This window comes from Cherax quadricarinatus, chromosome 44 (assembly GCF_038502225.1).
Source record: "Cherax quadricarinatus isolate ZL_2023a chromosome 44, ASM3850222v1, whole genome shotgun sequence".
NCBI lineage: Eukaryota > Metazoa > Arthropoda > Malacostraca > Decapoda > Parastacidae > Cherax > Cherax quadricarinatus.
In genome coordinates this window covers 9,910,955-9,928,071 of record NC_091335.1, presented here as the reverse complement: position 1 = coordinate 9,928,071, position 17,117 = coordinate 9,910,955, and the positions used below count along the sequence as shown (strand labels likewise).

The window sequence follows — 17,117 nt, the reverse complement described above, 5'->3', positions numbered from 1 at the left end:
CTCTTGACTTTCACGCTGCAATCATGCTGAGGTATCCATATTTGTGTAAGTATTACTGTGTTATACTTATGGGGAGTTGGTAAATCCGTAGGGGGTTATACAGCCCCTGGGGAATGAAAGGTAATCACTTTTGATTCAAGGGAGGGTAGTTCCAGTTTCTTGGACCAAGATCCCTTCACTGGCATCATGGATAAAAGTTTTTTTTCTTTCTTTGTGGGTCACCCTGCCTCGGTGGGAAACGGCCGACGTGTTAAAAAATAATATGACGAGCTGTTGGAGTGTAAGCTGAGTATTTTGTGAAGGATTCAAGGAAACCGGTTAGCCGGACTTGAGTCCTGGAACGGCTTCCATGTTGGTAAACATTGACTTTTGTGTATTAAAACTGAGTTTATCTTTATTGTCAGTTTCAACCAGTAATATTGAAATAAGCGTCATTTACTTTTTATATATATTTAAAAATATTGATATTCCGTCTTCTTATTAGGAATATTGATTAAAGCAAGTGCAACAATTTGGGTTTCTTTGTTATTGAAACATTTCGCCTACTGAAGAAGCCTACTGTGTAGGCTAAATGTTTCGTCAATTAAGATACTCATCTGCTAAATATGTCTTAATCATCAACCTGTCGGTATTTTACATAATTTTCAACAGGAATATAGATATTCCACATCCTTTCTTTACAATTGACTCCCTTCTCCTTGCTAAGTCTTTTCCCTTCCGTTCTCCTTCATTAATTTTGTTCTCACAGTGCCACATGACGGAGGATTGTTAACTGCAGGGGAAAGGAGTGTCAGTGCCTAGCGGGTTTAATGTACATAAGATACTAAAGTGGCATAATAAGTCACTCTCTGTAAGGAAATATTAGTCTGTCAGAGGTGAGGCTATCCTAGAGGAAAGCAGTCAAAGGTTAGGTTAGGTAAGATTTGTCAGGAAACAGAAGTAGTGTTTCCTGACGAAGGTCTTAGTCATATGATGACCCTCAGCTGGAGCTTTTGGTCATCTGACCAAGGCCTTCCGCTGGCTTACCAGTCCACCCCTTGAAAAATTATGGTTATTATAACCATTAGGTCAGAGGGCACTGAAAAAGAAGCGGGAAACTAATTCTGCTTGCTCTTTAGTATACAGAATAATCAAAAGGTGTCGACGCAGACACCAGACGTTGCTCCGTAGACTGAGTATGTGTGAGACAGGAGTGTACAATGCACACGTTCTCTAGTAGTTTCTCAGCTATATTTTCGTTTCACGTAGCCATACAACATTTCCCCATCCCCCTTGTCTTTTAGCTTTAGTGTTTTCGAGAGTATCCCAGTATATTTGTTTATCTTAACTAATTTCTTAAATTTGTTATTTCATTCTAGATAGGGTTAAAAACATCTCTGAGAGAAAAAATCATTGTTAAAATAGTCGTGTGGGTCAACAGTTGAGCCTAGTATGACGATCCTGCCAAAGCATTAAGTATAAGAATTTGATTCTTTGCTATTATTTTTTTCGTTATAACATTGGTATTTTTGATTTATGAATTGTCTGTATTTTTTAATTTTTTATTATTATTTTTTACTTTATTTCTACCAAACTTCTGATTTGCATCTTATGATACCAATTGAAGAATTGTCTCTGGTTTAGTACTCTCCAAAATGATTATTTTTTTGTATAATTTTCGTTTTATCTATAAACATTCTTTGAGCTTTGCTATGTATTTTTTTATTAGACCTTGTTTAGTTATTACGTATTCAAAGTCATGTTTCTTTGTCTCTGACCTTTCTCAGAAATTCTACCTTTATTCTATCTTTAGTAAATGTCATTTTAATGGACCGAATCAACTGCTTTTCGTATTTGCTTATCATTTTTCATTCTGCCATGTATTATTCCATGTTAAAATCGGCAATATGTTTTGTGATCATAAGGATTTGACTTCTTTTTTCGGTTTTTGATGCCCCATCTTTCTTGACGAAGCCAAAAAACACGAATGCTTTGTCTCTGTCAAATCATTTTCAAAATCCTCTGTTTCGTTATATTACGCTTAGCTAGTCCTGTGCTCCAGTTTGCTCTGGTCGCTTCTTCGGCCTTGTCATTTACGTCTTTATCTCTTCTGTCTTTGCATATATTGTCTCATTTATTATTATTTATATTTTGCTTTTTTTCATTTTGTGTCTTATTTGTTTTGTCATGTTTATATGTATATTTTGTTGTTGCCCTTTGCATATGTTGAATGTCTTTTAAGGGCAGTATTTGTTCTTTGTTGCCTTTTCTTTATTATTTATCTCTATTCCTTTAATAAATTAATCGATTTCATGTAGTGCTGCAATACCCATAAGTCCTGTGGATTATTAGCGCTTGGCAAACGAGAGGTTTGATCTATGGAAGGGGAAGCTCCAGTTCCTTACATGAAGAACCTTTTACCACCATCAAAGCACCCGTCTTGAAGGGTGGCCCGGTGGCCTGGTGGCTAAAGCTCCCGCTTCACACACGGAGGTCCCGGGTTCGATTCCCGGCGGGTGGAAACATTTCGACACGTTTCCTTACACCTGTTGTCCTGTTCACCTAGCAGCAAATAGGTACCTGGGTGTTAGTCGACTGGTGTGGGTCGCATCCTGGGGGACAAGATTAAGGACCCCAATGGAAATAAGTTAAGACAGTCCTCGATGACGCACTGACTTTCTTGGGTTATCCTGGGTGGCTAACCCTCCGGGGTTAAAAATCCGAACGAAATCTTATCTTATCTTATCTTAACTCATGTGAATAATAGTTTTCCTTATTTTTTTTGTTACTTTTGCCTCTGGTTTATCAGTATTTACATTTTCTAACAAAACACTGGTATGCACTTCCTCCTGGTTATCTTGGGAGAGGTTTAACACAGATTTAACTAAACATTTCTTGTTCTGAATCTGGGATAATTACACTTTTAACAGTACCTTTAAGTTTTTCTAATCAGGTTATCAATAATCACTGAGACAGTTTTTTGTTTTTATATTAGCATTTTTCGAACCTATGCTCCAAACATGATTATAGCGTAGATATTTATAAGAAGCCTCGTTCAGATTTTGCTGCGCAATTCTGGTCACCGTGTTACAGAATGGACATAAATGCTCTGGAAAACGTACAGAGAAGGATGACAAGAGTTGATCCCATGTGCCAGAAATCTTTCCTACGAGGATAGACTGAGGACATCTGGATCTGTGCTCTCGACAAAGGCGTAGAATTAAAGGGATATGATTAAGGTGTTTAAATGGAAAACAGAAATAAATAAAAAGGGATGTAAAAATCGTGCAAAAAATATCTGACCAGGGCAGGATATAGGAAACCATTGAATTGATAATAATTGTGGATGAATGGAAGAAACTCCCGAGTAGCGTCATTGCAGCGACAACCTTGTGTAGCTTTAAAAATAGGTTAGACAAACCACGGCGCTGGTGGGGTTAAAACTGGCCTGGAGTTTTACGACTCACTTGCCATGAGTTTTAACTCCACCAGTACCGTGGTTTGTTCTTAGTTTCATTTGCTCTGTTATTAACTAGTCTTAAGACTATGCATGGAACCAAGTCTATGCATGGATCCTGCCTCTGCTACTGTTCCATCCAGGTTATTCACTTCCTGACTACCCTCAGGCTAAAGAAATACTCTCTGGCATTCCTGTGACTCATCTGTGTTTTCAGCTGCCGACTTTGCTCTCATGTACCTTTTTCTCTCCTCTTGAAAAGTCTATCCCTGTTCGCCCTATCAAATACTCTTGAGTATTCTGTATGTTGTCTCCTATAGCTTTTCTATCCTCTAGTCTGTCAACACGTTTAATTGCTTTAATCTCGTATTTCACTCCCCTTTAGCTCTGGGATCAATGTCGTTGCAATCCTCAACACTTTCTCAGCTTTCGTAACATGTTTTATCAGGAGAGGTTTCCTTGTTGGTGCTACACACTCTAAGATGGTCCTGATATATATATGTCATACAGAGGTGTGTGTGTGTGTGTGTGTGTGTGTGTGTGTGTGTGTGTGTGTGTGTGTGTGTGTGTGTGTTTGTGTGTGTGTGTGTGTGTGTGTGTGTGTGTGTGTGTGTGTGTGTGTGTATGTATGTGTATGTGTATATGTGTGTGTGTGTATGTATATGTGTATGTGTGTATGTGCGTATGTGTGTGTATGTATGTGTATGTGTATGTGTATGTGTGTATGTATGTGTATGTATGTGTGTATGTGTGTGTGTGTGTGTGTGTGTGTGTGCGTGCGTGCGTGCGTGCGTGTGCGCGCGTGCGTGTACGCGCCCGCGTGAATCATGGTTGATGTAACTGTTAACTGCAAAGGAAAATTGAAATCGCTAAATATACAGTACATGAAAGCTTTCAGCATTTACTGAAGTTTAGTTTTCCTCTGGATTTATCTGTTATCATGTACGCCCTCCGTATCCGCGATGGATGCGCGCTGCAACATTACTGCGGATTCGCAGATACACAACTTGTACTGAAATGGGAAAAAAGGTGGGGGGGGGGGGGGGTAGAGGTTGTATTCCTGACCCCCCGTGGCCCAAGTACTCTGTTAATAGTCGAATACTTTGTGTGCTGGTTTGGGTCACCTGTCACACAAAATATATTATCCAATAGACGTGATTGAATAATCTTTAGACAAGTAGGTATAACAGTATACACAACTCTTGGAGACAAGCTCCGGGTAATGCAATAATATCGTATGCAAGTCGTGGATTTGCGAACCAGAAGCCAAGCTTAAGGATATCTACATTATTAATATAGTATGCGAGTCGCGGATCCGCGAACTGGGTTCATTGATAACGGGCAATAGGACATAAAACAAAGTTCGCGGATCAGCAAATTCGCGTACCTGAAACTCGCGTATACTGAAGGAGTACATTATAGCCTACAGTACACACATTATATGAAAATTAAAATATGCATATTATAAACAACTATTATACCTCTATATTTCTTGCAAGAATAACTATTGAAGCAGTTCAGCTTTAAAAAATAGTTCATAAAACTCAACATTTCTTTGAGATAAATTGTTACTATAACGTTCACATGATAAGTGGGACACAATACTTAGTTTCACGGCTTCTTGCAACTTGCTTTAAAAGGACACGTGGGCAAACACTAAGACATAATTATTAGAAAACGTTTCGGTCTTGGGACCCTGATCAAGGTCCCAGGACCGAAATGTTCTCTAATGTGGTGCATGGGTGGGCAACCTTTTTAAGTGTGCGTACCAAAGTCGGCCATATCTTTGATACAGAATCTCTGGAAATATGTGGGCACTATTTTCCAGCTTTTCTTGGAACGGATACGTGATAAATGTCGCATTTTTTTTTTTAAAATGAGACCAGAGGTTAGCGTGCCGGAAAGTAGTCGTTGGTGTGCCAGGTATGGCACGCGTGCTAAGGGTTGCCCACCCCTGCCCTAGTGTTTGCCCACGTGTCATTGTAAATCAATTTGTCGGTAACAGTTACCAAGGTTTATACCTTCTTGCAGTTACCGCAAGTGAGTCTTACAACTGATAGCATTACTAGACCATTTTTTATATGTGCTCCACAAACAAAGGTATGGAGTTATCGTGATCTTTTAGGCCAAGTTTGCGGTATTGGCTTGTAAAGCAACTATCGTTCTGCCAAACAAGTAACGTAAATTCGCCGTTGCTTTAACAGTGCAAGAATCTGAGTAATATATTAATAAATTTAATTGATGGTAAATATTGCAGTTTTAATTTAGGCTGGGAGGTTTTGTATTAATTTACACTCTAGGACATTAATTTTAGCAACTTTAAGTAAGGTTGCTAAGTTAGTTTTGCTGTAAAATAAGACTGCAGATTTGTTTTATCGAAAACTTGCGTTTTTTTAGGGCAGTTCGGCTTGTCTCACCGACTCTGCATAAAAAATACAACATATTAAGTTAAAAGGATTTGGTCTTAATCTTCTGAAATGATTAGTTGACTCTTACTAATTGTAAATAAAAACAATATATTCATTCTGTCTCTTACAACCTTTTGTCGTAAAGACTGCAGTTTAAAAATTTAGGTAGTAATTGAAATATGTCTTTTGGAGAATTAAATTAATAACTGAAATAACCAATATGGCTATTATAAGAACTGGTCGGCTTGGTTATTGCGTTAAAGGCTATTAACTACGCAATGGTCATTAAGGCTATACATCACCTGTTCACCACCAATCAAGGCTGCTTTATTTACTAAACTAGGGATTAAAGTCAACTCTCGTATTATATTCAGTGAGAAAAGCACATTTCTCCATATATATATATATATATATATATATATATATATATATATATATATATATATATATATATATATATATATATACATTCTGAGCAATATCTATCTGTGTATATTCTCTTTTTCTACCTCAGTTTTATATTTGCAGTTAAGTGAAATTTAGGGATGTCATGAGACAGATGTGTTTCTCCTGTTTAAGGGCATAACAAGACACTGGTCACCTAAAGATTGGCATCCTCAATTTCTCTTGGGTAAAAGAAATGTAGAAGAATAAATGTCATTAAAAAAAACACGGAACGGGCTGGGATTGAAGCCATGGCAAGTGAGTCGTAAAATTCCATTGCAGAGCGTAAGTTACTGGAGTTTACGACTCACTCGCCATGGTCTGAACCCCCACCCGTTCCGTGGTTTGTTTGCAATCGTGTATTACGATTTCGTGAGTAACGAAAGTCATAATATCGTGACCTTTAACAATTTACTGTTAACTTGTAATTTAGAGAGAAAACTCTAGACGACGTTTCGGTTCGTATTGGACTGTTATCAAAGATGGACCGAGACGTCTACAGTTTCCTATCCAAGTTATATAAATCAGCACAAATTCTTTTAGTAAATAAATTAATTGGTATCATTTGATAATTTTTTTAAAATTTTAGGGTAGGATGCCCGGTTTTGTTGCAAAATAAGACTGTATTACTATAGAAAAATTGCATAATTTAACTATTAAGACGATTCTTCGTATGACCCCTAAAAGCTATGTAAAGATCACTAATATTGTAGGCTATGCACTCACACTTAAATCTATGTGTATTGTAACAATTGCTAGAAAACCTTGTATAATGATGTTACAGTCTACAACTTCACATGTAACAAATGGAAGCCACAAAAAAATAAAGATAATGCTTTGTTTCCTAACCTTAAAACATTCAACGCTTATCATATATCACGTGAAAGATATAGAAAGTAATGCAGGGAACGTAACTCGCCCAGCTACTTACCGCCTTTTAGAATTAAGGTAACAGTGGTACTATAGGGAGAGTGAATGTTAAGCCAGCGTTATAGTTTAGCTGATTACATTAGAGGGAAAAACTATTGGCAATTGAAGATTAACAGTAAGTAAAGTAAAAGGACACTAGTGCAACTAATGTGACATTTTTATTGTGGCAACGTTTCACTCTCCAGGAGCTTTATCAAGCCATTACAAACAATACATGGACACAGAGGGTATGGCTTGATAAAGCTCCTGGAGAGCGAAACGCTGCCACAATAAAATGTCACATTAGTTGCACTAGTGTCCTTTTACTTTACATATTGTCGGTAATTCTACCAACTTTATTACAAGACTAACAGTGTAGCCCAGCGGAGTGTGAAGTGCATGTAGCAGAGACACGCTTCATTACGTCTCTCTCCAAGTGGGGCTTTATCTAGTTCATGAGTATAAACTGGATTAAATCTTGCATAAAAGTGACTTTTATAAAGTCTTATATAGGCCTTGTGTAAAGTAGGTCTTTTGTATAGTCTTATGGAGAGAGTCTTGTATAAAAAGTCTTATGTAAAGTCTCACGTAAAGTCACTTATAAAGTCTGTGTAAAGCGTTATGTAAAATCTCGTTCAACTAGGTGTGTTTAAACTCAAAATGATATTTGGTAACATTCTCGTTTTATATGGAGCACTGCAGTACGTCCACTATTATTATATTCATGAGAAAGCGCTAAATCCCTAGGGGTAATTGGGTTTGATCCACGATAAAATGGGTAGGTGTCATTCCTTGGCGGACCCCTCCCCCCCTCCCCCCACACACACCTCTCCCTTGCAGTGTAGTTTAAATGGTTCAGGTTTCGTTTATTCTCCATCCAAATGGCGCATTGCCGACAATATTGAAAAAAAAGGCACCCTGCAGGAAAAACTTTTTATTGGGATAACGTTTCAGTCTTTTAGGACTTTGTCAATTGTTTGATAAAACCAACACGGAACAAAACGTTGGTCCAGGAAAAGCTTTTTCTGCAACTAGTTTCTTCAGTCAGGTCCATTCTCTCCACTTGAAGCACTTCCCTACTCGAGCACTAACTCTTCTGTGTGTTAAGAGATGGTAACTCACATGGTGACACAGGCAGGAGATTAGTTCTCTTGAATATTTCCATCTCAGTCCGAAATCCTTTTCGGCAGATCTGCCGAAAATGATCCCGGATCAAGCTCGAAAGACACAAAGATCTGTTCTGTTGTCTTTGTCCCCATGTAGGTTACTCTTATACTGACTAGTGTTCATTATACTTCGATGTTCTTATATGATGTGTAGATTTTTGGTGCCTCTAGTCCCTTTGAAACTGTCCGCGCAAATACACGATAGTGAGTAGGTGTACTCATCTATTTGTGGCTGCATGAGTCGAGACTCAGCTCCTGCCCCCGCCTCTTCACTGATCGCTACTAGGTCCTCTCTCTCCCTGCTCCATGAGCTTTATCATACCTCGTCTTAAAGCTATGTATGGTTCTTCCCTCCACTACATCACTTGCCAGACCATTCCACTTCCTGACAACTCTATGACTGAAGAAATACTTCCTAACATCTCTTTGACTCATCTGAGTCTTCAACTTCCAATTGTGACCCCATGTTTCTGTGCCCATCTCTGGAACATCCTGTCTCTGTCTACCTTATGTATTCCTCGCAGTATTTTGTATGTCGTTATCATGTGTCCCCTAACCCTCCTGTCCTCCAGTGTCGTCAGGCTGATTTCCCTTAACCTTTTTTAGGACATTCTTCTTAACTCTAGGGGTGTGTGTGTGTGTGTGTGTGTGTACTGACCTAGTAGTGTTTGCGGGGGAGGGGTGAAATCTTAGCTCCTGGCTCCTACAATCTTTGGTACTATTGGTTGCTGGCCTCGTGGACCTCTCTCGTACCTATTCTTGAAGCTGGGTATTGAGTTTGCCTCTACCACTTACTCATTTCGTTCATTAACTACCTTGAGTCAGAAAAAAACATTTCCTTGTGTCCCTATGGCTCGTTTGTGTCTTTAGCTTCCATCTGTGACCCCTTGCCACTATGCCTTTTATTTCAAAACGTCTGTCCTTATCTGTTCTGTCAAAGGTTTTGAGTATCTTGTATGTCATAGTCATGTCTCTCCTAAGCCTTCTAAAGTCGTCAGGTACAGTTCCTTTAGTTTCTCTTCACAATATAATTCTCTCAGCGAACCTCTGGAACTTTTCTGGCTTTCGTACATGCTTGATCAGGTGAGGGCTCAATGCTGGTGCTGAATACTCCATAATAGGCCTAACTTGAGGTTTCTGAAGACAGTTCTGAGGTTAGCTTGCATATTGGGATCATGTTTGCAGGTTTCCAGCCGTCCAGTAGGTTCCCGTCTCCAGGGATATGTTGTATATCATTGCTGGAAGTTCATATAGTTCTTCTGCTCCTTTCAATATCCATGATGATATGCAGTCAGTCCCCATGGCTTTTAGTGCGTATAACTCTCTTAGTGGTTTCATTGCTTCCTACTTTGATACCTGAATTCTATCCATTATACGCTGGTAGCTCTTTCAACCCTGCATTCTAACACCATCCCTGTTTTCTTAGTGAATACTTCCTTAAGAGGCATCTGAGTTCCCCCGTCTTCTAATAACATGTTCATTTTTCCACTATAATCTACCTTGTCCATAATTACTACCCTCAAAGATGAAAGTTATACCATGAATTAAGGAAAGATCCTGGACTTCACCTTACGAAACAGACAAAGCAAATGTGATAGTAATTATGGACAAGGTAGATTATAGTGGAAAAATGAACATGTTATTAGACGACGGGGGAACTTAGGTGCCTCTTAAATCTTCTGCTTAATTTCTCGCAAACTTCTGTATCGTCGTCTTTGAGCACCCTTCGCTCTCTCTTCAGCCCTTTTACTTGATCCTTCTTATTCAGTCATCTTCTTTCTTGTGTGACTATGTAATAGTTTCGACTTTGTCATTCTCGAACTTACATTGTGCTTACCTTCTTATCCTTGCAGAGTCATTTCTCGCTATTATGTTGTCTCCCTTTTCTTCGCACTCTTACGTTTTTTGTGATATTTTACTCCTTTCTTTGGTCGCTGCAGTTCTGATCAACCCAAAGGCTCTCTCTGTAACTTGGCTTCTTAAACCTCCTGTTGACTGAAGTCACTTTTTGGCGATATCTGTCCAGTCAGTTATGTCTCACTAGAGTCAATTTAGAAAATCTGTCATCTGTGCATAGTCCCCTCTTATGTAGTCCGGTTTACTATTTGTACCTCGTTTCTTGACTGTCACTTCTACCAAGTATTCAAAGCTGAGCAACATGTGGTCAGTAGCTCTTAATAGCGGCCATATTATATTTTATCTCTGATATATTCACTTAAAATGAAAACCAGGTCAAGTTAAGCGGGTTCGTTCCCTGCTCTTACTCTCTTGACTTCTTGGACTAGTTTGGTCATAAAATTTCCCATTACTACCTACTTCAGTTTTGCTCTCCATGTTTCTGGCCCTGCATGTGGATCCCAGTTCCCCAATATTATTTCGTTGTGATTGAAATCAACTACAATCAGTAACTTTGGCTTGGTCTTGCTGTTTCTGGTCTTTTTCCCCTAGAATAGTATTGTGTGGTGTGTGTTTGTGAGATGGTTGGTGGATTTATTATGTTTCAAGTCTGTCCACTACACCACCCATCAACGATACTTGAATCCTTGAAATATGGGTTAATTAAAGGAAACCCTTGGCATATAAACAATGAGACATACACACCGTATGATGTGTATTCCCTTGTTTATATATGTATGCGTGTGTGTATATGTGTGTGTGTGTGTGTGTGTGTGTGTGTGTGTGTGTACAGAACAACCCCTGTGAAAAAATAGTGAAATTCCAAGTGATTTCGTGACTTCTCACATTATCAAGGAACTCGTGAAGTTCCTTGATAATGTGAGAAGTCACGAAAGCGTTTAGAATTTAACTATTTTTTCACAATGGTTGTTCTGCATATTGTGATATCGCCTGTTTACTGTGATCTTATTGCATGCATATATATATATTATATATATATATATAATATATATATATATATATATATATATATATATATATATATATATATATATATATATATATATATATATATATATATATATAGGGGGTGGTAGGAGAAAATTCTCAAACAGCTTCAGGGAGAACCTTGAGTTTTCCCTGAAGCAAGTTTATTCTTTTCTCTGAGGATGAGGGTCCCCAGGACAGTTCTAGAGGTGGTACCTCCCTATATTATATATATATATATATATATATATATATATATATATATATATATATACACGCACACAAGAACAATAGCAATTCAGGGTTCTTGCAGAAAACGAATTTTTACTATAAAGAGCAAAATTCGTTTCCCACGTGGATCCTTAAATGCTAATATAATTATTTCAAGATATAGCCTATCAATGTTGCAGTTTATATATATATATATATATATATATATATATATATATATATATATATATATATATATATATATAATGTATATATATATACATGCATGCATACATACATACATACTGTATATACATAAGCAGTGTCACACTTTTGTAAATCACTCTGGAAAAAAACACACTTTGAAAATACACTAATAAATAAAATTAAATGCTTCGAAACTTTGGGATGCATGCACAATAATTGCTGCCTAGCCATCAGCAACAATAGCTCTGCTAACAGGCGCCCTCTCCAAGTTCCCAACAATGCCAATCAACATGAATGCGCTCATGCTCTTGTGCCACAACCAAACTACCAGTTATCCCTCCGACAACACTTCACGCCACTTCCAGAAGCTGTCACCAGCATATAAAACACGACATGGTTGGTGTTGTGCCAGTGAACTAACTTCGGTCTCAGGGAAAGTTCTCCAAATTGTTTTGATGGGTTATCCACCAGGGTAATAATTAAAAAAAAAACTATTAAACTATGAAAGCTGTGCTTCCAGCTGGGGTCTACTCTGATATAAAGACTAAAGCACAAACTTGTTCGTCTTTCTCTTGAATATATCAAAAGCAACACTTGTGTTACAATGTGTTGCAAACATTGTATCATAAACCTCCAGTTGGCAAAGGAATTAGGGAGAAAATTTTTGGCAACAGCCAAAACATATGTATATCACTCAATATGAACTTCCAAAATCTGATACCTTCTAGCACGACAGCGGGTGTGACAAAGCCAGAAGCTATTATTAGATCACCTTCTATTCATCTTCAGCTGCAAGTATCGGTTTGATTCAACAATGCCACATGATTCCTGAATTACCTAGTTTACTCTGTTCTTATGATCTCAAAATATCTTCTGGCACTCACACCAAAGTCAACGTCTATTCACCTACCAGCTGGCTTTAAACTAGACCAAGGGGACCAACCCAGTTTCGTCTAGTACAGCTTGCATCCTGAAATGACACTTTAAGCCAACCTAAGGAACTTGTATCCAATCAAATTGTACTTGTAAAAATCACCAGGTTTTTGATTGGTTATCTGAGACTCCTTAAGTGCTAGTGCCACATGTGCTGAAAGTGTAAGAGCACCTGAAACAAGAAAATGTGTGCACCATTACCAGCATGCAGAAGCTCTCACAGCTGTGTGTACATGTGTGTGTGTACGCGGTCAGACTCGTTGGGTGGGCGTAGAAGAACCTGATTAGCAGCTGGTGTTGACGAGCCTCCAGACTGGGTACTTCCTTGGGATTTCTGAGTAAAGCCGCTGCTGGAGTTTGACCTCTGACATGTTGGGGATATTGGACTTGATCTGGGCGAGGTCTGAGGGACAGGACTTGACCTCGGGGAGGACAGAGAACCTGGACTTGACCTCTGAGAAACAGGGTCACTTAAAGAGGTTGATACTTTGAGGTGAGGATGTTGAGGAGGTTGGGAAGTGGGGGAGGTTGGGGCATACTGAGGTCCTTGTACCCTGGGACACTGGCTGCATGGTTTCTGCTGTGACGCTGTGGGAGGAGGGAACTGGGCAGTAGGAGAGGTAGCATACTGAGGTGTGGGGTTCGGGGTGGGAGTGGGCGAGTAGTATTGCGGGGTCATGTTGGTAGTCGGTGTGAGGGCCCGTGAGAGAGCATCTCGCAGCATCTCCCGAAGTTCACTACGCAGGCTACTGACGATCTCCTTCCGTAGGTAGTCCATCTCCTGTGGCGCCAGTAGGCACCCTGTCAAGTTACCTGCCACAGAACAGTATATCAGGTAATACTGCAGAAAAATTATATATAATTATAATTGTAAGATGTGTCAATATTTTGGTGTTTATGTACTCACAGATTTGCACCTAACACAGCCATGAGCTCATGCACATTATCATATTTAACACCATTTAGTTTAAGCGTTGTGTTACACAGAAATCCACACTTACAGAATTCCCATTGTGATTTTCTACACAGATTCTAATGTATCAAAGCACTACTGTACTGCTTCTCACCCTTCCCAATTAATCATTAATTTTTCAACACATCAGCCAGACTTAATATACTGTTAATTTCATTGCCTTTTTTGTGTTTACGCTACAAGAATAAAGAAAATCCTCTTACCAATGGTTATAGCAAGGCTGTGTGTAAGTAGACGTTCAATGCATTCTGATATCCTAAAAATGTCTCCATCTCTTCTTAATATTGATGAGACTAATTATATTAGTGATAACCACTCTAGCCACCCAATAAAAAAATTAATTCGCTGGATTACAGACAGTTACTGCTAGAAATAAATGAAAAACGTTAGTATGTGCTGTATATATGAGTTATAGTGTAAATATGACTAAATCCACAGGGTTAGAGACATCAGGCTAGTAGAGTGTTGTTTAAAAAACTCAGAACTTATGCTCATTCCTCGCAGTCATACAAGTATGTGATATATATATATATATATTTGTTACTGTGAAAATACATGGTGTTTTCAGTAAGTGTTCCTGGATCACGCAAACGTAAAAAATAGTTGCGTATCTCACTTCGTAGGACTATTGAGAACCATCCGTTTACATTTAGTGCGAGCCATTCATACGACTGATGAGGGATCAAAAAAGAATTGCGCGCATCCTGCTTTTAAACCCAAGTTTGTCCCCTCGTTCTATGACTATTGGCTACGAGCGCCGCTGACGTCCCAAGTAAGCTCTGCACACTGAAGGACGTTTTGTAAGTGAAATCGAAAAAAAGGAAGACGAAGTCTCACATCGGTGTCCATAAGAGTTGCGAGGCTTCGGGTATGAAAAGGAGAATGGGCAGACTACTACGATATCTCATGGTGGAAGAGAGAAGAGAGGGCGAACATAAATGTGAGGTAACGGAAGAGGAGCTAGAAAACGGAGAAACCTGATATACGACAAGGATTAAAAGTTTAAGCCTTACTAACCAGAGATAACTTTGTATTAGGATCATGGAGGAAAATGAGGTAATGGACAAAATTCGTAACTCGGAACTCATATAATGACGGGGAATTAATCTTTAAACCGGGCTTCGACTGGGGATGAAAGGAAATCCCGTAGACAATAAACGGAATTCCATGTGATAAATGAAATCAATTCCGGAAAGTCTAGCTATTGGAGCAATCATATACATGTATACTGGTAACCTTAGTAGAGTCTAGATAAAATCAAGGCTCTGAATAGGAGTTCGCCAGTCAGCTTCCCGAGTATGATGTGACAAACTCCGTGTATAATGTGACAAACTCCAGGTGTAATGTGACTGCTTGTGTGGAAAATTAAATTTACCTGGATGAATCTCATTAGATACATACCAGTAAATGGTAACAAATATAATTATTCTTTATCAAAGTTACAGAGACAAGTAGGAATTTTAGGACACCTAAGTCGCAAAAAATGTCCCCCTTCGATACCTACTACAATCTATATCTCCACAAGTCACTCTGGACCTATATTAATTTCAAATGAAATATACATCACCAGGAATTCTGGTAAAACATTAATTTAAATGTGGACTGTATATTAAATTTAAAATGAATACATATACATTGAAGGAGAATTTATCTTAATATCACTCACCAATTAGTCCGGAGATTATGGTGTGTCATACACAAAACCCCCTGCCTAAAATATGAAGAAAATACTGGCCAGAATTTCAACATAAATATAGACATCACTCAGCTGTGGTAATATCCTGTTTCCATCTAATTACGGAATCCTGTCCAGTCGCCGAATTCTCACGTTATGCAGGACTGCAATTCCAACAATTTCGGCTCCTATTTGAGAAGTTTTAAGCCTAGTATAACCTCTAGAGCGACGAAAATTCTTCCGATTTTCACTAACATTTCTCCGTCAGTTCAAAACAATGGCGACTCTCCCCCCCCGGACGCTCACCTATTTCGCTGGTTCTTTATTTACAAATTAATTTTTATTACCTACAATATATTCCATCAATTTACGTACAAAAAACACTGTATTTTCGGAAAATGTACAGTATTTTCCACAGCTTGTAAGTAAATTCAGTTTACTAAGTAAGACACGCAGTTTTTACAAACATTTTGTTTGTTTTTCACGACATTAGGTTATCCAAGAGATAGCCAAGGAATTAGTCTTTGGCAGGGCTCCATGAGGCTCCATGCGAAAGGTATCAATTTTGTTTTGAATAGTGAACCTAGGGTTGTGTTATGTATCCTGGAAGGGAAATGAGTATCCTTTAGATAAGATTTTATAGGACATGGCCCCTGGAAGAAGGATTGGGGATAGAGAAAAGACTGTGTAGTCTAAGGTATCAACGATGATTGAGATCTCTCCAGTAATGGGAGACCTTATAGCGGTGGTAATGCTTATATGTATACTTCATTGTAAGTGGTAGTGGTGGTTTGATATACCATATTAGTAGCTGCGAGAGGCGATGGTATCGATTAAGATAACTGAGATTAGAAAAGGTGTTGATGGATGAGGGAGACTGGTGATTAGAGGTGGTGACTCTAGAGGCAGTTTAGAGGTGAGGGGAGGTTGTAACTGGAGAGTTAAATTATTTGGAGATGGTTGAGGAAGGTAGTACTGATCAAACAAAAATCACTTAGCAAGGCGAGCCTTTACAGGTGACGTTTGGGACAGGTCAGGCAATAGTTGGAGTAGCGACTGTATGGAGTAAGAGTATTAGTTGGGTGAAGGAATAAGGACTGGATGAAGGAATAAGAGAGTTGGGTGAAGGGGTGGTAGTTAAGAAGACAGTCATGGTTAGGAAATTAATAAAGATTATCTGTTTTTTAATGTTTTTTTAGCCAGGAGGTAAAGGTGATTATATTACAAAATAACATTGTATCTAAGTAATAATGGGCGACACTGCACTTATATTTTTATAAATGTTCTTTTATACCATTTATATCCATGCTTGTAGAGTTTTTCTGCCTAAAAGTTGCTAAAGAACTTTGCAGATGTGTACATGATTGGGTAAACTAGTAAAACTAGCAGTCTTATAGTTCTTAAAAAAATATAAATACTGAATCTTACGAAGCTTTATGTCAAACAGCCCATGCCATTGCACAATGTATAGGATCCAACCAAGATATTAGGGACGCAATGTATTTTAAAATAAATGAAAATAAATATATGGCACTAACTAGGGAAATCTGTCAGATATTTTGCAGAAATTATGGCTAAAATGAATTACAGCAACTAGTGAATATACGGGCAGGTGTAGCCAGATACTGTACAATATCGTGGAGACCCTGCAAAAATGAGATTAGTAAGAAGGGGACAAACATAATAGGAAAGAGCTTAGTTAAGATGTGAATATTTTATCGTTACGTGCTTAAATCTGGCTAACTTGTGAAATGTGATGAAATTACAAGACAGGAAAAGGGATATATGGATAAAGCTGACAAGATAATGATCCCAATGCAACAAAAGCCAAGATGTTTAAGGGATTTTTGAGTGAAGCAGACAAGAAGAGGGA

At 38.4% G+C, this 17,117-nt stretch overlaps 1 protein-coding gene across 2 annotated transcripts in view; it reads right to left on the bottom strand.

The window, feature by feature from the left end:
• Positions 1 to 11,786: 11,786 nt before the first annotated feature.
• Positions 11,787 to 17,117, bottom strand: part of LOC128697558 (transient-receptor-potential-like protein) — a 622,300-nt gene continuing 616,969 nt past the window's right edge. For both annotated transcript variants that reach the window (XM_053789343.2, XM_053789342.2), the window contains one exon: positions 11,787 to 13,409. In XM_053789343.2, the coding sequence (XP_053645318.1) occupies positions 12,814 to 13,409 (596 nt within the window). In that variant the 3' untranslated portion in view covers positions 11,787 to 12,813. The remainder of the gene's footprint in view (positions 13,410 to 17,117) is intronic.